The sequence below is a fragment of the Pelobates fuscus genome, chromosome 5 (assembly GCF_036172605.1).
Source record: "Pelobates fuscus isolate aPelFus1 chromosome 5, aPelFus1.pri, whole genome shotgun sequence".
Classification (NCBI taxonomy): Eukaryota; Metazoa; Chordata; class Amphibia; order Anura; family Pelobatidae; genus Pelobates; species Pelobates fuscus.
The window spans coordinates 301011571-301035953 of NC_086321.1; the positions used below are offsets into that span (position 1 = coordinate 301011571).

At 40.9% G+C, this 24383-nt stretch overlaps 1 protein-coding gene across 2 annotated transcripts in view; it reads right to left on the reverse strand.

Moving 5' to 3' along the window:
• LOC134611536 (rho guanine nucleotide exchange factor 18-like) overlaps positions 1–24383 on the reverse strand; it is a 119590-nt gene that overhangs the window by 33174 nt on the left and 62033 nt on the right. The window contains exons 8-16 of one of the 2 annotated variants that reach the window (XM_063455494.1): positions 24019–24095; positions 23085–23263; positions 18628–18695; positions 17695–17868; positions 16921–17061; positions 14587–14672; positions 13922–13975; positions 12915–12962; positions 8213–8668 (exon numbers count right to left, since the gene is read on the reverse strand). In XM_063455494.1, the coding sequence (XP_063311564.1) occupies positions 8213–8668; positions 12915–12962; positions 13922–13975; positions 14587–14672; positions 16921–17061; positions 17695–17868; positions 18628–18695; positions 23085–23263; positions 24019–24095 (1283 nt within the window). Of the gene's footprint in view, positions 1–8203; positions 8669–12914; positions 12963–13921; positions 13976–14586; positions 14673–16920; positions 17062–17694; positions 17869–18627; positions 18696–23084; positions 23264–24018; positions 24096–24383 lie in introns of both variants that reach the window. The other variant, XM_063455495.1, reaches the window with a different exon arrangement.

Consider the following 24383-nt stretch of genomic DNA (forward strand, 5'->3'; position numbering starts at 1 on the left):
GACCCAGGCCTGACTGGTGAGCTCGGTATTTCATCCAACAGTAGACCGATTATCGGGATGGATTCTTGAGACATTCTGAAAATAAATAAGGATTTGGATAAGTAAGGTGTCGTAGAGGTGGGGATGAGACCTTCGGAGAACTGGCCTGTTAGCTAGTGCTGAAGCAAAAAATTTACCTAGAACCGAGTGACAGGTGAGGCCCTGCTAGTGCCAAGTGGCAGAGAGAGGCTCTACCTATGATTTGGGCCGAGGGAATTTTGTGGCCACTTGAATGAGGTGGCAGGATGTTGGCCTCTCGGTGACCGTAAGAGATTCAAAATGTGTGGCCGTGACTTGGGAAGCCCTAGCTGTAGCCCTAAAGAAGGGCGAGCGAGTTAGCGAACTATGATTTGGTCATGAGGCTGAACCTCCGTGTATGAGGTGGGGGTGTAGACCTTGCGGGACCATAGTATTACTTAGGGTAGCTAAGGCCAGTGCCTAACCCTCAATGCCAGTTCACTAGCCTAATGGAGCTTGTCTCTTAGAATGGTGTAATTGAACATACGTATATACTTAACCTTGAGTATTGTCCTTTTTCTTTGGTCAATGCGCAGGAAGATTTAGATATAAACGTATGGGTAAAGTGTAATTATGAAATGTGACTTAGGAACCCGTGTACGATGAGGGACCTGAACGTAGGTCTGTAAGTAGAGACAAGCCCCCCCCCCCCCCCGGTTCCCACAATTGTGACGTTTACATGATACGAAGGCGAAGTGAGGCCTTGAGGAGAAACTTAATCGTAATCGTGATGCCGTGTAACTTGGTGAAACTACGGTAATGACACAGGTCTGAGTGAGGAAATGTAGAAACAATAGACAGGAAATGTACGGTTAAATAAGTAGTAGCGAGGTGGAGTGTCGGTTTGAGTAAGGTTTGCTGTTCTGATCGTAGTGAGGAATCTCAGACCTGGTTCGTTTGAAGTGTAGAACCCACTTTGGGAGGTGGGCAGGCTGAATGAGGCCTCGAGGAAAAAAGAGAACTGGTAAACCTACTTACCTGATACAGTAATACAGGGTACTGGGATACCACTTCTTGAAGACTGTTTGAAGGAAAGTAGTAGAACCTAAAAACATATGCAGTCTAAGTGTAAGGAACCGGTATATAAGGTCTTTTAAGGAACTGAGGTTTAAATTGTGTTAATGGTCTGTGATGACAAAGGACCGTAAGGGCTTAACCTATGAGCATAGTGACCTTAGATGCGTAGAAGATAATACATTAGTGAAAGTACAATAAACTAAGTCCCCGCCGGGTTAGATAATGCCTGGAGGTGTATTTATACGTAAAATAATAAAAAGAAAGTGGCCAAACTGTCCCTTTAAGAAGATTACCCTGTGAAAAATAGGTGTCCCACAATTATGTGACCATGGACGGGAAATTTGTAAAACACATATATTTTTCAACCAGTGGTGACTTTAAGAGCCATATAATAAACTTAACATCATACAGGAAAACATAATGTGAGTGCTTGGTATAAGTAAGTGGCATAACTAGATATAGTTACAGTAGATTAGTAAATTTAAACACTGTAGCCCGTTGCGTTCAGTTAACCGAATGAACAAGAGTACTATAAATAGAAAGAACTCCTGCATTCGGTAAATGGAACATCCAAAAAGATTTAAACAAAAGCCAATTGAATAATCAGCTGCAGGCTGTAATGTGTAAATTAACTAAAGGTTGCACGAAAAAGCCGTTTGAACGTGTTCGGCTGAACGAACATACGAAAGTACAGACGAACGTAGGGTAAGTATGCACATACGGTAAATTGAATTAAACTAAAGTAAAACTAAAGCGTGTGTATTCCGCGTTCGGCTGTTAGCCGCACGAATGCGGAAGTACACGAACAGTGTAATAGCACTAATAGGTAAGTAATAAAGGGAGCCTATCCCCGCGTTTTTAGGCCCGAACGTGGGAAATAGCTGAATGCTATTTCCCACGTTATGCTTACGTGGACGTGCCGGTCTCGTGACCGTTTGCTGGAGACTGACTTTGGCGGGAACAACTGAGCAGAAGTGCTGGTTGCTATGGAGAAGACAAAGAGCTTACACGACAAAGGTGAGTAGGGGGTAGGGTTTATATAGGATCATAACTCCTCCCACAAATTCAGACCAAATGGCCTTCCAACACACACACACATATATATATATATATATATATATATATATATATATATGATCCAAGTACTTTTATTAACTTTTACATGGCCGGAGGGGGGACGGAACGGGCAGAGGTGGTCTGCCTGAGCTCCCGGGATCACGACCCTCGGGGGAAAGACAAGCACCCGGTAAGTACAAAGGACGGCGGGGACGTTCTAAGCCTCCTGACTACGTTTAGGACCGTCCTCAAAAAGATGTCAGCGAACATCCGTCATCCTTAAGGGGTTAAACACTTTATAATAGTACATATCCAAGCAACTAGGTTACATGAGCTGTTCACTGTCCTATACTCGCCTTTAACGGTTCTACAAAGAAACACGACAAAGTCAATCAATTTCTTTAGTACGAACACAGCATTTGGACTCTGCCTACGTTAGAGGAGAAAACCACCTTAATTTCAGTCAGAAAATGGTTGGGGGGAAAACCGAAAGGAAAAAAAAACAACAACCTGTCATTTTCAACCTGGAGTGAACCTTAATTTATTTGTTGGTCCCCATCACAGATTGCATTTAAGTTTCATTTTTCTGATCTAGCTCCGACATAGATAGCCATATGCAGAAATACATGTATGTTCATGTATGAAAATGCGTGTAAATAAGAACACGTGTGTGCACATGATTGAAAGCAACACAAAATTAAGTGTGTCCGTGAATAAATTTACTGTGGGTGAGTTATTGGCCTTTTATGTGCATATGAATGTGGTTGAGAGTTTGTACAGCTAGTCTGTGTGAGTAGTAATTACTAATACCCTTACTTCACGTATTTTAAGGATTAACCTTATTCATTTTCCAACTTTCTCCCTTTACCTCTCTATACCTCCCCGTATTTGGGAATAGTCTGGACTATAGTCTCTATCCATAGGTGGTTTTTTAAGGACGATAGCTGATTTTTCCACAATATCTATTGTCCAGTACCACTGTTATTTAGAATCCACTCCTTTTTAAACTATTTTTTGTATTATTATTTTTTGTTTTCTTAGTTATTTGTACAATTGGTGTTTATTTCGTTTTATTTTATCTTATTTCCATTAAAGGTTAAGTTTTAGTATTACTATTAGGAAGGGGTTACCTACTCTGGTCGATCTTATTAGAGATTAAGAGTTTTCTATATCTCTCTCTAGATCTTCCTCTTTTGTTTTTTGTTCTTATCACGTATGTAAGGGTTACCCCCTTTCCAAGGTTTCCCCAGGCACACTCACGGACTGGTTGTCTTTGGCAACTAGCCTTTGGCTTCTTTTCTTTTCGATATTTCTAACAGGTTTCAATACCTTTTAAGTGTGCCATGTTCCTTACTCCAGTGTAAATTCATAAAATATGGCCAGTTTTTTGAACCAATTAAAAGACCCAAATCAATGGTGTCTGGATGCCGACAAAGTGTTTTCAGACAAAGATTGTCTTTTTCCATCAACTGACATGAGTATTGAATCAAAATTTAAACGTTTATCTAATTTATGTAAGCAACAAATTAGGATTGGGTGGGAATTATCATCTCTACACAATTATCTTAATAAATCCATGATACCAAGGGGTCTCAGGGTACAAATCTTGCCTAATATTGACATGGATGACGCCGCCCTCCTAAAGGAATGGGAAGAGGCAGCTAATCTTTGTTCTAAAACTTTTATGGATATTATCTGCAGGTTTGAAAATAAGCGACTCACTGCAGTTAATGAAAAAGTTAATGAGGCAATAGAAGTCACTCAAAACTTAAAGGAAGATCCTAATTTTAGCACTCAAGAGGATAATCTTCAACAAAGTTTAAATAAATATAGAGATTCTATTAAAAAACGAAAACACAGAAAGTTTCTTAGAGATCATAATGACTACAAAAATGAGCGGGTATATAGAAAATTTAAAAGGAGTACCAGAGTAGACTCAGATCAGAACACAACATCTGAATACGAGACATCAGACACAGACAACGACGAAAGCAGTACCTCTTCTATGTCCCAGACTAATGAACAATCTAAAAGCATTCTTAAAAAGGGAGTGACTTTTTTAGGGCACAACCCCCGAGAGGGGGAACAACCACAACAGTACAGACAAACACGGTACAGAGGAAGGGCACGGAAGAGATATTGAGCACTAATACTAAGGTGCTCAACTTCTCTGACACTATACTCACTGAACAGCAATGCCAAATCTTGATGAAGGGTTTGTCTTTTGTTCCGGTCCCCCCTTTTAATAAGTTCGACTGGATCAAAGACATCCATCTGTTTGGGAGACGTTTGGCCCTTCATAAATATTTCTACACCATTAATGAAAAAAGAGCCAAAGATCTTGGCTTCAGTGTTAGAGAATACCAATGTCTTAATGATTTAGTGTCCCTCCTTGAGGATAACGAAGTTACCTCTTTACAACCCTATACTGAACTGTGCCCTAAAAGCAAATTCACTCCTAATATTAGGGACTTCAAAAATGTCGAACTGTTTATAGAGTCTGTATGTACGATGATACAGAAGTTAAAAGTCGATTCTCTGGAACCCCGACCTCACAGTAATCTCTCGAGGGAGGAAAGTTTAGCCCTTCGTAGCCTAAGAGACAACGAGGACATCATAATCAAACCAGCAGACAAGGGGGGAAATATTGTGGTCCTTAATAGGACACACTACATCTAGTTAGCTACTAACATACTAAAGGATGAAACAACCTACCGTACCCTTAAATCTGATCCTTCCACTAAATTCCTATCAGATCTTAAAGCTATCTTGGACTCAGCATTTGACGAAGGCACCTTGAGTAAGGACGAATATTCATATATCTATAATAAAAGCCCAGTGGTTTCTACATTCTACTGCCTACCCAAGGTGCACAAAAAATGTAGCCAACTAACAGCTAGACCTATCGTGTCAGGGGTTAATAATCTAACGAACAGGGCCAGTCTATATGTAGACACAATATTGAGACCATATGTCGAAAAATTACCTTCGTACTTGAGAGACACAAAGGACACATTAAAATGTCTAGCTTCTCTCAATATACCAAGCAATGCACTCCTATGTAGTCTCGACGTTGAGGCCCTGTATTCGTCAATTCCCCACACTCAAGGTCTTATGCATTCTGAATGCTATCTAGCCACACGGGGTCCGGAACATGACCGCCACACGAAATTCGTGATCAATTTGCTGAGGTTTATCCTGACCCACAATTTCTTCCTCTTTGATGGTCAGTTCTACCACCAGGTGCAGGGGACTGCTATGGGCACGTCTTGTGCTCCATCGTATGCCAACCTGCACCTGGGGTGGTGGGAAGAGAATGTGGTGTTCTGTGACACAAATGCTGACTTTACAAAATATATATTTCTGTGGAAGAGATTTATCGATGATGTCCTCGTTGTCTGGACTGGCACGGAGGACTTCTTTAGATCCTTTGTGGAAAATTTGAATTCCAACGACCTCAATTTAAGATTCACGTTTGAGATCGGAGGAACCACACTTAATTTTCTAGATTGTACCTTTAACATCTCCAAAGATTTGGTAATCGACACTACCCTCTATAGGAAACCCACCTCAACAAATACCATGTTGCGGTGGGACAGCCATCACCCGATACCCCTCAAAAATGGGATTCCAGTTGGACAGTACCTCCGCTTGAGGAGAAACTGCTCAACGGTGGAGGAATTCATAGTTCAAGCTAAACTCCTGAGAGCGAGATTCAAAGAGAGGGGATACCCTAATCGTTGCCTCAAGAGGGCATATCAAAGGGCACTTTTGAGTGACAGGGAAGACCTCTTAAAGGATAAGGCAACACCATCCAACCAGGAACTCATTCGTTGTATAGCAACGTTTGACTCCGGATGGGACCAGTCCAAACGGATACTGAGTAGGTTCTGGCCACTGATCTCCCAAGATCCCCAACTAAAGGGAGCTGTGACTCCATTTGCTTCCCTCACTGCACGTAGAGGGAAAAACCTCAAAGATGTCCTGGTTTCCAGCCATTTATCCTCTAGAAGTGCCACTACTAACTGGCTTTCAGTGCAGGGTACCTACCAATGTGGTAGGTGTGTAGCCTGCCATTATATGATGAAAAACTCTAAAATACTTCCAAATTTGATAGACAATACAACATGCAAAGTGAAACATTTCTTTAACTGTAACACAAAGGGCATCGTTTACCTATTGACTTGTGTATGCGGACTTAGGTATGTGGGAAAAACTATACGCCCCTTTAAGAGGCGTGTGATGGAACACATACACTCAGTCAGAAACCTTAAGGATACCCCTGTCGCTAGGCACATAAGGAATTACCATCACAGCGACACAAGCGGGATAAGATTTGCAGGGATTGAGAGAGTCCTATTGGGTCGCAGAGGGGGGGACTTAGACCGCACTCTCCTCAGAAGAGAATCCTTTTGGATTTACAGTTTTAATACACTGACCCCCAATGGTCTAAATGAAGGGTTCACATTTACTCCCTTCATTGAAAAATGAATTACACTGTGAGCATAAATTTATACCATCAGCAATGCTCTTACCCTTAATCTGTATATATTTTTCATTAATCTTTGTAAATACCTTCATTTTATTAATTTTTGAGTAACTTGGATTACATATATCTGTCCCTTTAAGAGTTGGGAGTTCTGGATTCTGTCATTATCATAACTGCCTTTTTCAAGATAAATTTAAGTTATAATTAGACCCGTTTTTTATTTGCTATATTTCACTATTATCCTTTCATGAACTTTACAATTTGGTAATTGAACTGAGTTATAAGTTTGGTTGCATCCCTCCAGTCTGTAGGAGGGTTTAAACCCTTCTTTTCGTTCTCTCAATAACACATACTTTACTTCGAAGTAAGCATCTAGGTGGCTTGACAGGTATTTGCATATCGTGTCAATCAACCCATGACGTAAGCAGATGGGCGGTACAGATTGAAACGCCGTTTTTGGCGCGAACAAATCCTCCAACTCCCTTCTCATGTTTGCCGGCTCTCCAGATATAAAAGAGCCGTCAGTAGGACAGCACGCTGCTTGTACCTCTGATGAAGGCGCAATTATAGCGCTGAAACGCGCGTCAGGTAGCTAGTGTAGGAGTGAGTTCCAGACCTTGAGCCTTTAGTCTAGACTAGATAGTTTTGCTTCCAATATTGCTACTATTGAGGTTTTTCTAAGAGGGAAATTAGGGGGAGAGTGTCTCTGTCGGCAACACAATTTAGCCGATTTTTTGTACTGTAAACTTTGAGGTCCAGGTGTTTATTGGATACAGGGGGGTTTTTTGCTACAAGTGTTAATTTGGCAGTGGTACTTTATTTTATCTTGTTACAGTACCCACTTGTTAGCTTACATGCAACAGTTTTTTAGTGTTGCTAACCATCCCACCCAAGGACCTAGGTTTTTTGCTACAAGTGCTTAGTACATAGTTTGTTTAGCACTTGCTAGCCAGTATACTAATACAATAATTATTCTCATGTATGGTTTAATTCCCTTACTTCACGTATTTTAAGGATTAACCTTATTCATTTTCCAACTTTCTCCCTTTACCTCTCTATACCTCCCCGTATTTGGGAATAGTCTGGACTATAGTCTCTATCCATAGGTGGTTTTTTAAGGACGATAGCTGATTTTTCCACAATATCTATTGTCCAGTACCACTGTTATTTAGAATCCACTCCTTTTTAAACTATTTTTTGTATTATTATTTTTTGTTTTCTTAGTTATTTGTACAATTGGTGTTTATTTCGTTTTATTTTATCTTATTTCCATTAAAGGTTAAGTTTTAGTATTACTATTAGGAAGGGGTTACCTACTCTGGTCGATCTTATTAGAGATTAAGAGTTTTCTATATCTCTCTCTAGATCTTCCTCTTTTGTTTTTTGTTCTTATCACGTATGTAAGGGTTACCCCCTTTCCAAGGTTTCCCCAGGCACACTCACGGACTGGTTGTCTTTGGCAACTAGCCTTTGGCTTCTTTTCTTAGTAATTACTAATAAGTAGTAAAAATAAATACCAATCATACAAGATAATAGTTGCTATCGTGTTCGTACAAGGTATGGAAGTACTAGAAATTATCGTACCACTGTTACCTGCACCAGGTCTGGTGAAAATGGTACAGGTCCAACATTTGACTTTTTAGTCCTTTTCAGCTGCTCCAAGCGCTCTTTGTCTTTTTCCACTGCTCTCTGTGATTCACGCAACCTTTCAAGGTCTCGCTGGTAGGCCTCTCTTTGGGTCTCGAGTTCTTTCCGCTCCTGATCCAGCTTCTCCTTCTCCATCTTAGATTGCTCTTCTCGTGACTTTAACAGGGTCTCTGTGGTCGCTATTTCTTTTTGCTGTTTTTCTCGCTCTCGCTCCCAGCGCTGCCTTTCGTTTCTTAGCTGTTCCTGCAGCTTCTGCACATTGACAAGCTCCTCTCTTTGCTTTTCAAAGTTGCGCTGTTTCTCTTGCTCCAGAAGCAAGTTACCCTTAGAAGACAGCTGTCGAAACTGCCTCTCCCGCTCTTTCTGCACTTCGACAAAGCTATCCTGCTGGGTTACTACTGCCTGTGTGTGAGAGTTGCAGATTTTTGCATTAGGAAACTTACTGAAGACATGTTTAACAGTAAAACAGGAAACACGTTTTGATGCCTGCTAAGTTTGCCTGTCAATCTGGCGACTACATATATTAGCCTTCAAAATTTATGGCTGTGTTTTAAAACTCATGCACAGATATATACAGAGAAACAAACAGATCCCATTCAAATGGGAATCTTTACTTTTATGGCAACTACACCATTGGATAATACATTGAAAATTCAGTATACCATGTTCATCTTTTTTTTTCCCCCTCTTCAACTGATGCTTCATTTTCTTTTAAATGTATATGAGAGATTTAAAATTTTACAACACAATTAAGTTCAGTCCTGGCATAGCCAGAGCGCACACAGTATGGAAGAAAGTTTAGAAACAGAAACAATGGTATATCTGCCTTTTAAGGCAGGAATAATCAGCTCTGACAGTCGTTTCTCTATTTATTACTTTTGTAATATTTCCAGCATTTTGGGTAGTGCAATCAATTAATATTTAGCGTTTTAACCATCAGAAAAGTATTCTTTCCTGACTATCCATATCAGCATATACAAATTGGTTAGCTCTGCCTCATACATCAGCTTTTCAGGCTAAGTTTTATTTTATGCTCACTAGGCCATTAAAAAAAAAAAAAGGCAGAGCCAGGAAAATTATACCTTTTTATTACTGAAGACCCAGTGTGCAGTCCTTTTAAAATGTCTCCTATGTATGAATTGCTGTTTGTTTATAGCACTATGGTCCAGAAGATTCAAAACAAATTTATCAGAAATTGCACCTGCTTATTATCCTAGTTACAAGTTACAGATGTAACACTTTAGGAGAGTGTAAATCTGATTGGTTATTGTTATTTCAATGGCCTTCTAGCTTACTTGGAAAACCTCAGAATAAAAGGTCACATTTAGGAGCATATTGGTGAGAATTTATGTACGTACTAAAGATTGGGAGCTAGTAAAGTGTGTATAAAATGCTATGTGAATGTGATGTCAATGTTTTATGTCTGCAGCAAGTTGTATGGTTATCTGCACAGGAATGGTTGCAGGCTGTAGTGTTAACTGACAAAGTTAAGGCATAGCCCCACTTCTAAAGACACTAAAGACAACAAATGGGGTTTGATGTTTTGAATATCTTGTTGGGACTGGCAGGACCAAGGTTAATTTGCACCCATAATATGTCAAACACTGTTTATCGCTTGTAATTTTTTTCACTTACATTACTTTTACAAACACTTTTCAGACTACTTTCAACTAAAAAAAAAATTAAATGCCCTCCACCCCCGCCCACCAAAACACTTTCATAAATTTTCCAATGTCTTTGCTTATATATATATTTTTTACTGATTTTGTGGAATAAACTGGGACTATTATATTATAATAATTTATTATATTTTTCCGTTGCTTTTTTTGTGGGCGTTGAATGGCAGAATTTACCTAGGCACTCATTTGTGTTATTTCCACCATTTTGCTTTCTATTTTAGAAAGGTATTAGAATACACAATGCATCGCATTGTCCAGCGATGAAAACGTCTTCAATGTGGATGTGAATTCCAGAACCAGACCAGAGCAATGGAAGAAAGGTGAAGACAGCAAGGTGAAATGTTAGTGTAGGATTTACCTAAGAGATATTGTCCTGATGTGGCAGGTGAGCTTACAAAGGTAGGGAGGGAGGGGGAGAGGGGGAGAGGGGGAGAAAGAGAGTGACAAGGGAGGGAGGGGGAGAAAGAAAGGTAGGGAGGGAGGGGGAGAAAGAGAGTGACATCCATCACACACACACACGATCATGCAACCCTTACACACACAATGCATTCCTTACACACACACACTCAATGCACCCCGTGCGCGCGCACACACACACACACACACACACAATCATGCAACCCTTACACACACAGAAACACACAATGCATTCCTTACACACACGCAATGCACCCCGTACACACACTCAAGGCACCCCTTACAGACGCACACACTGCATCCCGTACATACACAGAAACACACCATGCAGCCCTTACACATACAAACAAAGATTCACACAATGCATTCCTTACACACATATCAGGACATCCCCTACACACTCCACCCCCTGTGAACAAACTCATTGGTGGAACATGAAGGTGGACCCTGGGACCCAGACTTTGAGCTGTGTAAAGGGCCCCCAAAAAATGGAGCTGCTTCCCGTTCTCCCAGAACATTGATTTTTGTGACCACAGTTACAAACAGCCTCCAGAGAGCCAAACATCATCCTCATCTGGTTGTAAGTAGGCAATCTAGCACATTATTCGTGGCACTAATCTCTAATTTACCTCACATTAAAGAAACACTATAGTCCCCAGCTTAATGTAGTGGTTCTGGTGTCTATATGCAGGACTTTTAATGTAAACACGGCGGCACTGGCGTTCGTTAACATGGCAGAAAAATAATTGGAAAGGGTTAGGGAGGCTACTAATAAGGATAGGGGGAGAGGGGTAGGTAGAAAAATAATTGGAAGGGTTTAGGGGGGCTACTAATATGGATGGGAGGAGAGGGGAGGTAGAAAAATTATTGGAAGGGGTTAGGGGAGTACTAATATGAATGGAAGAGGTAGGGTGGGTTCTAATATGCATGGAAGGGGTTAGGGGGTACTAATATGCATGGAAGGGGTAGGTGGGGTTCATTTGTGCATGGAAGGGGTAGGGGTGGTTCTAATATTCATGGGAAGGGTAGGGGTGGTTCTAATCAGGAGGATCCCAGCGCTGTATCCGGGTAAGTAAAACCCCTTCCCTGTAGTGACCCTTTAATGTTATTATTTAATCATTTATATAGCGACTGCAAATTCCGTAGCGCTGTACAATGGGATAAACAACTCCTAGTTTACGGAATAAGAATATACCCGGCGAGTAAAAATGCTATCCCCCCCGATTTTTTTGGGTTCCTACGCCCATGAATGCGGATAAGCAGTAAGGATTTTTTTTAAAACCTAATTTAAACCTTACAAAACACATATTTCTAAATACAATGGATAAATACACAAATTCTGGGAATTGACAGGTTTCTTTTAAAGCACAATAGTAACAGGCATTTTTTTCAGAAAAGGGTGACTGCAACCATGGTAAAACGCCTGGGGGGAGGTACTTACGACAATCTTCAGCTGCTGACAAATTGCATCTGTCAGAAAACATTCACATTCATTCTATCTTATGAATTAGTAATAGTACAAAACAGGAGTCCATGGAGACTGACCATCAGGTCCTCCACAGATGATCACACACGCGGCATGCAATAGATATCCATTCTGCACTAGGCAAGAAGATATAGGTTATCAACTGTTGCCCATGATGACGGGAAATGTCAAAGTGCTAAAAACTCCACCCTTTGCCAAAGATTGTAAAAAAAAAAAAAAATCAGCAATTAAATGAGACAAAGTAATCCATGTAAGGTCAGCGGTGTATCCTGGTTTTGTGCTGCCCTAGGCTCCACCCCCACCCTACCCTTCCCCCCTTGCCCCGCCTTCTAAATACGCATACACTAGCTAACAGACACACACACACTCACTAACAGACACACACTAACAGACACACACACACTTTTTTGATTATTTATTTATTTTTATTTAACCCCCCCCCCCAGCCTCCTTACCTTTGGGAATGCTGGGGGAGGGTTCTCCCTTTCCCTGGGGGTCCAGTGGCTGATGGGCGGTCGGCTCTTTCCCCTGAGCGGTCTGCTCAGCTCCCTCGCGCGCCGGAGAGTGATGCCAGGAGCTGGAATATGATGTCATATTCTGGCTCCAGGTGACCAGCATCACTCTGCGGCGCGTGATGGAGCCGAGCAGAGCGCTCAGGGGAAAGTGCTTCCTTCGCCAGCGCCGCCCGCCCGACCGCATGCCTGGACTCTTAGCGCAAGGCTAGCAAGGCATTTGCCATGGGCATTTGGGGGCAGCTTTTTTTGCCGCCTCCTGGAAAGTGCCGCCCAAGGCAAATGCCTCGCGGCTAAAACGTCCCTGTGTAAGGTTATGGGTATCAGGACTGTGGAAGACAGCTCAACAGGCTAGGAGTGGTAGAAAGGAGGAAAAAGAAAAAGAGGAGAAAAAAAACCCGAAAGGATGCATACTAGAAGTAAAAATGCCAAAGATTTCCCATGTGCGACCTGGTAATAATAACATGAGACAGAAAATAAAACTTACTAAAGGTTTGATAGCTTCCAAGTGTCTACCTAATGGATTTGGGTAACTTTATTCAAGCATCACTTACCTGCAGACTATACAGCATCTGTAGTAGTGTCTGTACCTTGCAAAGCAGCTGTGGAGAGATATGAAGTGAAACAATAAAATAAATATGTATGCATTTTAACAGAACAGGCCTTACTGGCAAAAACAAAATTACTATATAGTACAATGCATAAAACTACCAGTAGCCCATGGCAAGTGAAAATGTAACCCTTGCAAGTAGGAATTTACCCCCAGTGAGTATGCTACAGCTTGCAGAGGTGAGTAGCTTTTGTGGACTGGCACATTTGAAACTCTTTTTTTTATTACAAGAATGATATTCAGCAGAACAGGAGGAACCAAAATTACTTTTTTTCCCCTGCCTTCCATACAGACCGTATGTAACTCTTCAGTCCTCAACTAACTGCTGTTGTGAGCAGAAATGTCTTGCTTATTAGCAGATACATTCGTACATAGCTGAAAAGTGACATGTGCCCATCAGGTTCAGCCTTTCTCACATCTGTTTTTGCAGTTGATCCATAAAAAGGCAAAAAAAAAAAAAAAAAAGGAAAATGAAAAAACAGCTTGTAGCACTTCTAATTTTGCAACAAACTAGGAAAAGAAAAGTAATTTTGACCCCAGAATAACAGTCAGATCTTTCCTTGGATCAAGAAGCTATTACCCTACAGTTTCAAAAATATATCCCTGAATATTATGCTTTTACAAGTATTCAGATGATCCTCAAATAAAAAGAAAATGTTTATAAATACCAAACAGCCTCTACAAAAACCTTACTGATGCCAATAATATTTTCTCATATGAGGAGTGGAATCACTTATTTAGGTTATGTAAGTTAGCTAATTAACTCAATTAGAACAGCAGTCCCTTTTAGAATAATGCCACGCCTTTGCAGTGATCTGGAAAAATTATTCCAAGTGCTACTGTATATTGTTGTACCACTTTTATGTTTGCGGTCATGCTTTACTACATGCCACTAGCCTAAAGTACATACTGAAAAATAAATATCAGTGAGAAGTAACAAAGTTTCATTACCTCAGGTTCTTGATTAATGGGAGCAATATTATCATCCAGTAATGACACATCAGGCTGTTGAATTAAACAAATTATGTTTTACAAACAAAGAAAAAGGTAAACAGTTGAGATCATATAATACATTCCATGATCTAAAACAGAAAAGGCAACTGACAAACAATAAATCAATAAATAGTAGCACTTGTTGGATTTAACACGGTGAAATCTTAATGCGTCAAAATTAGATAGGACACAAAAAGTAGATCAAAGTTTCAACCAACAGGGTAATTATCGATAAAAATGAAATCAAATATAAATAAGAACATTTGTAAATTAAAGTGAAATCACTCATAAATCAAGGTGTTCAGACCACACACACTATACAAATATATTGAGGATGTAACATCAAGCTATTGCCTGGTGCTTAATTAATATAGTGTCTGTGTATTTTACAAGAAAAAAAGTCTTCCGCGGAGAGATATTCTTTTGTTTTGGTTTTTATACACACACATTTTTATATATTTATATTCACACATACACATACACAAACTTTAACAAGATCATCCTTTTCTCAAGTCTAAAAACAATGCTTTAGACTTGAGAAAAGGAGGATACCTCAAAGTCTTGCGGTTCCATAATTTTGTTAGTGTTTCTCAATAATTTGACTGGATAAACGGACATACTACCTCACTTCGCACAAGTTCCACACTTGGCGTTTCTGAGCTGGTTGATGTAGTACGGCAATCTTTGACTTTTTGTTTAAAGCTGCCAGCTGGAGACAAATATAAAAACAACATATGCATTTAACCACCAAACCTCAATGACCAGGTTTTTTACTCATACAAACATTTTATTCCAATCATTGGGTGTTAAATATGAAAAGTGTTGTGTTCTGAAAAGTGGCAAACAAAGAAGAAGGGTGGAGACATCAATGCAAAGTATCATCTGGTATCACTTGTTTCTATGGTGACTGCCCCACTTTTACATCTTTAGACCACTTTTCAGAATAAAACACTTTTTATGCAAAGCCTCCTATATTTTATTAATTGCACAGTTATGAAAATTAGTCATAATGTTTGACAAAACCAGTCATTTTTGTGGGCATCTTGTAAACTATATAGAAACAACAGACAATCATACAATATGTATGTATCCATGAACAAACTATCAAAAATAGGTTTAAAACCATTTATTTATCTGTATTTTTGTTTTATATGACAGGATGTAAAGGAAAATCTGACACACACACACACACACACACACACATATATATATATATATATATATATATATATATATATATATATAACAAAAATGAAAACAGGAGCACTCTCTTGGATTTCCAAAATATATATTTTTTTTAATATATTTTGGAAATCCAAGAGAGTGCTCCTGTTTTTATTTTTGTTTATACTATTGCTGGTAGGCACCTGGGTACAAGTTACTGGTGTATATATTTTTTTCAGGTTGAGTAATATATATATATACACACACACACACACAACTATGTACTATTTCTTCCATACTGGAATAGATGGGAACTACTCATCAAAGAACATCAGATGCATGTACTGTGCATTCATGACTGGCTCATATTCATTTCTAAGTAGGAAGCACCAGCATGCACATAGGTGATAACAAACAATGTGGCTTCCATAGAAATATGTTTAATTAGCACCTGAAGTAAGTTATAAAATAAAGGGTTACTCCAACCATAAAACAGTGTTTTAACAAAACACTGTTTTTGGTCAAAGTAACCTGTACAGGCATGCTCCCCCATCTCTACCCCAAGGAAAAAAAGAAGCATTAACTTTGATTTAGTGCAAGACATCACTCCTACTCACTACAGGGGAGGACTTGGGTGGAATGGAGGGCAACAAATGGCTTTATACTCTGTATGTATGCTACACATACAGACTCAAAGCACCATGGTAACTGCAAATCACTGAAGGGGTCATGGTGCTTTGTATAACCCTTGAAAAACACAATGGTGTAAAACCATTAACGTCTCCATGTCCAGATTTTGTACAGGATATTTGTCAAGATCCTATCCTGACAACCAAGATATTTTATTGCTGCAATACCTGTTTCTCGCCTCTGGTGGCCTCCCTAGCCACTAATCAATCCTCAGTTGCTCTCACCTGCCTCATATGATCTTCCAAGTCTGCTATAAAAGGCCGCACTCAACTCTTCACACGGCCTTTACATTGAAGTCAGTGTTCTGACATAGAACTTCTGATCCTGGCTCCTGAAAACATCCTGTATTTATCTGCATTATTTCAATCTGAAGAGACTTACCTGCATGATCCTGTAAGCAACCTGTATTACATTATACTGGAATCTACTTACCTGTTTCAACTGCTGCAACACTGCATGATCCTGTAAGCAACCTGTATTACATTATATTGAAGTACTTACCTGTCTCAACTACTGCAACTCTACATAATCCCGTAAGCAACCTGTACTATATTATACTGAAAGTACTTACCAGCTTTAACCATTTCAACCCTGTATCATCCTGAACGTGGCTGCAGTGTGACATTCCACAAACGACTAATCTACTTGGGAATAACGTCAAACCTACTTGTATATAAAATACTTTATTCATTTACTTTCAAGATATCCTGTTTGTGGCATATTATTATTCTGTTTTACTCTCAAAGTATCCTTTTTGTGGCATATTGCCTTAATTCTTTCTTTCAAGTAAATTGTTATGTCTAAAAAGACAAAAAGTTTGAACCAATAACCCTGGCAATTGTCTGCTCTCTGACCTGCTCAGGGACATGACACTATTGTGGTTAAAAATCTAAAATGATTTCATAGTTATACACATTAAACACTTACTTTTTCTGTGTTCACATGTATTTTCTACAACCTTAAAGTTTGGAAAATTCATGCAGGAGGTGCGAATATTAATGTACATTGTTTTTCAGTGTGCGGGCCTGCTGCATAGTTCGCTGTAAGATGGAATTAGATGTAGAATGGTGTAGAAAGTAAATAATTTATCCCGACTGTCTTACTTTTGTTTGACTGACTGGCATTACGGTCATAACCTCCAAATGTCTCTGATCTTCGTGGCAGAGACGGATTCCCAGAATTCCCCTCCTCTTGGGATGTCTGGTTTGATGGTGGTTCGAAGAGCATGAAAAGAATTCTCTCAGCTACAAAAATTAACAATACATTACTAAAGACAGAGGCTACATTAGCCCTTACTATAAATAAATGAGAGCGAGAAGAGAGAGAAATCAGAAAATGTAAATGGAATGGCTAGGGTTGTCTCTTCATTAATGGAAGGAAATAGACATTTGTACATCAGGCTACTCTACTGGAACACTGTATTCTTTATTGCAATACATGACTTTTAATGCGTGTTCAGCCTATCTTTGCAGCAAGACTTTTGGCGGCTTTACATCTAGTTTATGTATGTTATGTATTTTACCGGTTGGCCAAAAATGTAATCAAATTTTAGAAACACAGAAACGGAGTGTAAGAGTTTTGGTCATCATCAAAATGCATAAGGTAACAAGTGGGGCAAAGGTAGGTTCTACAAAGTAATAAAACAAGGGTGTCATTTGTTGGCCAGCTACAACATGGCTCTCCGCAACAGAAAGAATTCAGAAATACCTAAACAAATCACTACCGGATGTGAAAGAGCTAACAATATTTCCCTACATTTATTTAAAAACAAGTTTTAAAATAATTGCTGATGTTTTAGACATTGTGAAAAAGTATTTATTAAAATCTGAATAAAAGAAAGGAACATTAGATTGCAGAAGTAACTTAAAAAGTTGTACCTTCAGCTATAGCAGACAGGAGTATACTTTCCCCTGTGAGATTTTCTCCAAGCAACAGTCTTCTGGCTGACTGAGGAGCATCTTCTAAGCCATACATATCTGAAATGTCTGTGCATATCAGTAGTTTCTCTTTTAGTGACTGCATAATACACACATCTTTTGTATGAAGACGCTCTGTGTGATCAGGAAGAAAATAAGAGATAGGATATTTAAGGTGACCAGTCATCCTTGAAAGGCCTGCTATGGAAAGTCACGTAGCTTACCAAGAAATATGGTCTGAATATGAAAATGATTTTTTTTTTTTTTATTTCATAAGACACACTTATAGGGGGGTCAATAAAGGTTATGACAAACACAGGTATCAATGAGGATACAGTACATAAGTCTGTCAGTGTTCACTGCTATGAATATTTATTGAATCTGAATTATTAGGCCAAAACACATGAACCAAAGTGCACAAAATGTTCTTAAAGTGTTATTCAAACCAAGAAGCAGTGTATTAAGTGTTTCTGTTGGTGTACCCCTTCCAATCCTTTCACTCTCCCCACCTTGAAAATAAAGTCAAAACTTTATCTATGCAAAGAAATATTAGATGGCCCGTAAGTCTTGTTCCGGATTGGCTAATGGCGCCCCAATGATGGTGCTTGAGATATTATTATTATTAGCATTTGCAAACTGTAAACTTATTCCACAGCACTTTGCAATAATATAAATGGGGGAATTTAACAACAATTGAGAAACTGACACATTTTGACAGAAACAACAAGTTAGGACTCTGCTCAAACTCAAATAGTCATGGTGCTTGGAGTAACATTTTAAAATAGAAGGAATAACGTACTAGCTTTTTTATTGTTGTTTTTGCTGAACAACAATAACATTTATTTAGAAGACTACATAAAAAGTCCAGTGCATCAAGTGAACTTTAAACCTTACCTTGTAACTCATTTACTTTAGCAGTACGCTCGTCTGTATCGCTGATGATATCTCCTTCAACTGGACAACTGTCATGAGAATAGAGAAAGATTTCCATGACAATTCTATGATATTCGTGTGTCTTAAAAAGACCGTTAAAACCAGTTAAATAACAAAGTCAATCCCATAGTTTTCAAACTGCGAGTTTCTTTCTATAAAATTGCCTGAAAGGCTATCTCAATCAGAAAATTTAAGATTTTATGGTTACTCATGCACCGAGCAAATCTTTAATGGTAAGTTTTGTCCTGGTACTATCGCTCTTCTGACTCCCCCCTCGGCACTGGGTCAAAGCTCCGCCACATCCGACGTCTCGCAATGAGCGGGCGCAAATGTGCATGTGCTGCAAATGCTTGATTCAATGCTTTCCTATAGGGGAAAATTCTGACACTGGAAGTCCTCATGCACCAAAAGTCTGTTTCAATCCAGCAAGCCTTTGGTAGACAGCCACTGGAGGCAGACTTAGTGCTGCAATGTAAACATTGCAGTTTCTCTAGAACTGCAATGTTTTACATTACAGCACTAAGTGAAAAAGGGACACTGCAACCAGCTGAAGTGGACTGTGTGCCTACAGTGTCCCTTTAACTGGCAACTTGAAAGAAGAAAAGCAGCAAAGTTACCTTATATAAATAATGTTTAGAAATCAAATACCAAGCCCATGTCTGTACTAGTATTATTTTGCAAAAACTAATTGGAAATTGTAGGTGCTTTATATTTTATTTGTCTATAATACGACTGGTATGGGAAAACAGGAGGGGAAAAAAGTGGGGCTGGTGTGGAGAATGTAAATGAAAAATTAGGCTGTGGCAGATGGTTTGGAAAAATAGAGCTACGGTGGGGAGACTTAAAGCGGCACGGTCATGCCGAACTTACCTTTCCTCAATCTCTTCCTCTTCCCCCCCTCTCTCAGGATCTGTTCTTCTTTTCTTCCTGTCTTCTTTAGTTTTCTTTAAAATCATAAGACAAAGTAGGGACTCTTTGTCTTATGGGGGATTCCTCCGCTTGACCAGCTCAGACCAGCGGAGGAGCAAAGTGTGCTTCATTTCCGCTGGTCAGAGCAATTTTCCCATGATCCCTAGCTTTCCTCCCAGTTCCCACAATGCTTCCTGTCAGTATTGCCGAACGTCCTGTCACTTAGACAGAACGCCGGCAAAACTGCCGAATTGCATCCTAACAGAATGAGAAGAGTTTCTCCATTGGTGTTAGGATGCAATTCGGTACTTTGATCGTATCGGAATTTCATTCTAATGAATGAAACTCCGATCCTATTCAATGCCGCGGCTGCATCTTGCAGCCGCTTAGTAGATAACTCCCTAATTCCCACGATATCAGGGAGCTATCTACTAAAAGGCTGAAAGACCTAAACTGGTCTTTCAGCCACATTTACTAACACTAAGTAAAAATTACTTGGCATTAGTAAATAATATGCCCCTACTCACTATACCGCGAGTAGGGGCATGTCCTGTGGCTGCTCACTGTAAAAAAAAATAAAAAATAAAAAATATTGCCCCCCACCCCTAAACGACGGGTGGGGGCCGTAAAGTAAAATAAGGGAGGGAGACCTATTGTCGTCCCCCCCGGCCCCCACCCCTGAGCGGTGGGTGGGGGCCATAAAGATAATGAGGGGGGGGGGGGGGGGGAGACCTACTGCCCTCCCCCCCGGCCCCCACCCCTGGGCGGCGGGTGGGGGCCATAATAGTAGTAGGGGGGGGACCTAATGTCCTCCCCCCCCGGCCCCCACCCCTGGCCGGCGGGTGGGGGCCATAATGGTAATAAGAGGGGGGGGGGACCTATTGTCCACCCCCCCCGGCCCCCACCCCTGAGCGGTGGGTGGGGGCCATAAAGATAATGAGGGGGGGGGGACCTACTGTCCTCCCCCCGGCCCCCACCCCTGGGCGGCGGGTGGGGGCCATAATAGTAGTAGGGGGGGACCTACTGTCCTCCCCCCCCCCGGCCCCCACCCCTGGCCAGCGGGGGCCATAATGGTAATAAAAGGGGGGGACCTATTGTCCTCCCCCCCGGGCCCCACCCCTGGGGCGGGTGGGGGCCATAATAGTAGTAGGGGGGGGACCTACTGTCCTGACCCCCGGCCCCCACCCCTGGGCGGCGGGTGGGGGCCATAATAGTAGTAGGGGGGGACCTACTGTCCTCCCCCCCCGGCCGGTGGGTGGGGGCCATAATGGTAATAAGGGGGGGGGGGCCTACTGTCCTCCCCCCCCCCCCCGGCCCCCATCAAGGTGACTAGGAATTCTTTGGAATTTTCCCACGCTTGTAAAATGACACAGAGCACTGTGATTGGATGGCTTGAAATCCATCCAATCACAGTGCTCTGTGTCATTTTACAAGCGTGGGAAAGTTCTTTGGAATTTTCCCACGCTTGTAAAATGACACAGAGCACTGTGATTGGATGGATTTCAAGCCATCCAATCACAGTGCTCTGTGTCATTTTACAAGCGTGGGAAAGTTCTTTGGAATTTTCCCACGCTTGTAAAATGACACAGAGCACTGTGATTGGATGGATTTCAAGCCATCCAATCACAGTGCTCTGTGTCATTTTACAAGCGTGGGAAAGTTCTTTGGAATTTTCCCACGCTTGTAAAATGACACAGAGCACTGTGATTGGATGGCTTGAAATCCATCCAATCACAGTGCTCTGTGTCATTTTACAAGCGTGGGAAAGTTCTTTGGAATTTTCCCACGCTTGTAAAATGACACAGAGCACTGTGATTGGATGGATTTCAAGCCATCCAATCACAGTGCTCTGTGTCATTTTACAAGCGTGGGAAAGTTCTTTGGAATTTTCCCACGCTTGTAAAATGACACAGAGCACTGTGATTGGATGGATTTCAAGCCATCCAATCACAGTGCTCTGTGTCATTTTACAAGCGTGGGAAAATTCCAAAGAACTTTCCCACGCTTGTAAAATTATAAAGAGCACTCTGATTGGCTTGAACCCTACCGATCAGAGTGTTCTTAGCCTAATTGCAGGGCGGGGCAAGGCTTTATAAGCCTTGCCCCGCCCTGCGGAGCTCAGTCTGCGCGGAGCCCTCCATGGGTGAAGATGGATTATTTTTTTTGCGCTCGGGTTTTTTCTTTTTCGTCGGGTTTTTTTTGCGCTCGGGTTTTTTATTTTATTTTTAGTTCGACGGCTATGATGGTTTTTTTATTTGGCCTTTTTTGGGGCTTAAAAATGAAGATTTTAGAAAAAAGAAGACGTCGAATGGTAAGTTTAATTTTACTTTACAGGTTAGCAATTTTATTCCCCCCTCACTATTTTTTAGGGTGAGGGGGGTAGGTAGGGGCATTTTTATTTGGGTGGGGGGTGGGTGACTAGGGGCTTGGGCACCCCTAGTCACCTTACTTAGTGCCCCCACCCGCCGCCCAGGGGTGGGGGCGGGGGGAGGACAGTAGGTCCCCCCCGTTATCGTTATGGCCCCCACCCGCCGCCCAGGGGTGGGGGCCGGGGGGTGGAGGACAGTAGGTCGTCCCCCCCTTATTACTATTATGACCCCCACCCGCCGCCCAGGGGTGGGGGCCGGGGGAGGGGAGGACAGTAGGTCCCCCCCCCCCCCCCTTATTACTATTATGGCCCCCATCCGCCGCCCCACAGGCTGCTCACTGTTTAGTGGACATGCCCCTACTCGCGGTATAGCGAGTAGGGGCATTGGGGAGATTTGAATCTCCCTTATGCTATTATGGGGGTCATATTGACCCCCATAGAGTGAGGGGAGGACCTGGGGGGCTAATGAAGTGGTGGGGAGCACTGCTCCCTGCCGCTTCTGTCTTTACATATTGCAAGGAGGGAGCTGCACGCCGGTAGCTCCCTCCTTGTAATAAACCGAACAAACAAACGAACACTGATACTCAGTGTTTGTTTGTTCGTTTGATTTTTTCTATTCATTCATTCGTCTGTCTGATGAATGAATGAATAGATGAAATTCCCGTTCGCATGTCCAGGTGTTTCACTGGGCATGTGCGGGAATCTCACAGTCTGTGTAGTGTGGGTAGATGACGTGTCCCACAGGGACTTCACCTACCCACACAAAGATGGCGGCGCCCTGAATATAGATCGGGGCAGAAAATAAAGAATAAAAAATAGGTAATGTGGGGGGCTTAGGGGCATTTGCGGGTGACTAGGGGGTCGATTGGATGTAGTGGAGGCGGGAGGGGGGTTAAAAAAAAAAAAACGGAATTCGGCATGACAGTGCCGCTTTAAGACAAAAAATGTGTGAAGTGGAGAGGGTAATGAAACAAATAAGGTTAGGGTGAAGAGGAAGATGGAAATTATGTGGCTGGAGTGGAGGGAAGGAAAATGTGGCCAAGTTGAGAGGATAAGAGAGCATAAATGTAAATTTTTAATGCAAAAGGAACTGTGGGAATTTTATGACTTTTGTAAAGAGGTCATGTAACAAAAAAGGTACCTCTCCACAGCTCCCCGAATTAGTGCCATCCATGAGTTCCTTTCTTCTTTGGAGCTAGTGTGAATTTCATACATTTCTGGGCCCTTTAATGAAGCACTGATCAGGAACATGGCCTTTTCCTCATTAGCTACCTCTCGGACAATCAACTTTTGCAGTAAAATCACTGGTGGTTTTGAGTCCTGCAGGATACAATGAAATTTAGAACAAACAAAATTAAATATTGGGACTTTGTATAGGTTTAGACCATAAAATTTAATAATACAGACTAAACAGTTTCAGGTAAAAAAAAAGAACTCAATCTGAAGCAATAACCAAATGGAATGAGACTGATCCTCCCAGTGCCCTAGTTTTTTCTGTTTGCTTTGTGGCTAACAGAGATGCACTCCAGGATAAGGAACATTAATGTCAATATATGTATAAAACATTTGAGAGAGGGAAAAAAAAAAAGAGGAGAAAACCTTTTTAAAGGGAATAGGAGCTTTCCAGAAAGCAGATATTAAGATATCTGCATGGCAACTAAAGTAGGCCTGATACTGTGAGATTAAGTCAGGTCAGGCTGGTTTCCTTATCGGACTGCAAAATATTACAGACCAGGTAGTAGTTCACCTGAAACATTTGCTCTTTGCATTAGAAGTCATTCCCTCTTTACGGTTTATTTTTATAGGTAAAGACTCATCAGTAAAACCTTATCAAACTGACCTATAAGGGCAAAGATTAAAATGAAAGTTCTTTTGACAGTATTACTTATACAGATGCTTTGCTTTCAGAAGCCTGCATCACACTGGAAGTGTATTTGCTGTTTCAAAAGCATGTGCCCAAATTAGAACATACTTGACACCTATAGAGACATTTTAAGAGTTCTCTCAGCTTTGGTGAAGGCTTTTAAAAAGCCAATGTCTTTGTAAAATAAGCCTAGATAGCTGAAACCACTTACCACATTTGAAAATGAATACTTTTGATCCTTTTCTTGCAGAAGTAGCAAGACATCTGTGAGCAGAACAGCAAGAATATCTGTAAAAATTAAAACATGCACAACAAATGATCAGAATACTGGCAAATGAACATAAACTGACTTAGAATATGCATAACTCTCTTAATTTATATTAAGATTTTTTTTTTTCTTAGTCAGTTCCATATTTCTCATATGTCCTTGTAAACCAGGTGTCGAGTGCAACATTTCTATCTGAAATAATTTTTACACTTGAGTGAGTGCAATTTATTTACGCAGATTGAACAATCACAGATTTTAAGTTTGTTTGATCAGGTTTTCTCCACCTCTAAACATCCCCTTTCTATAAT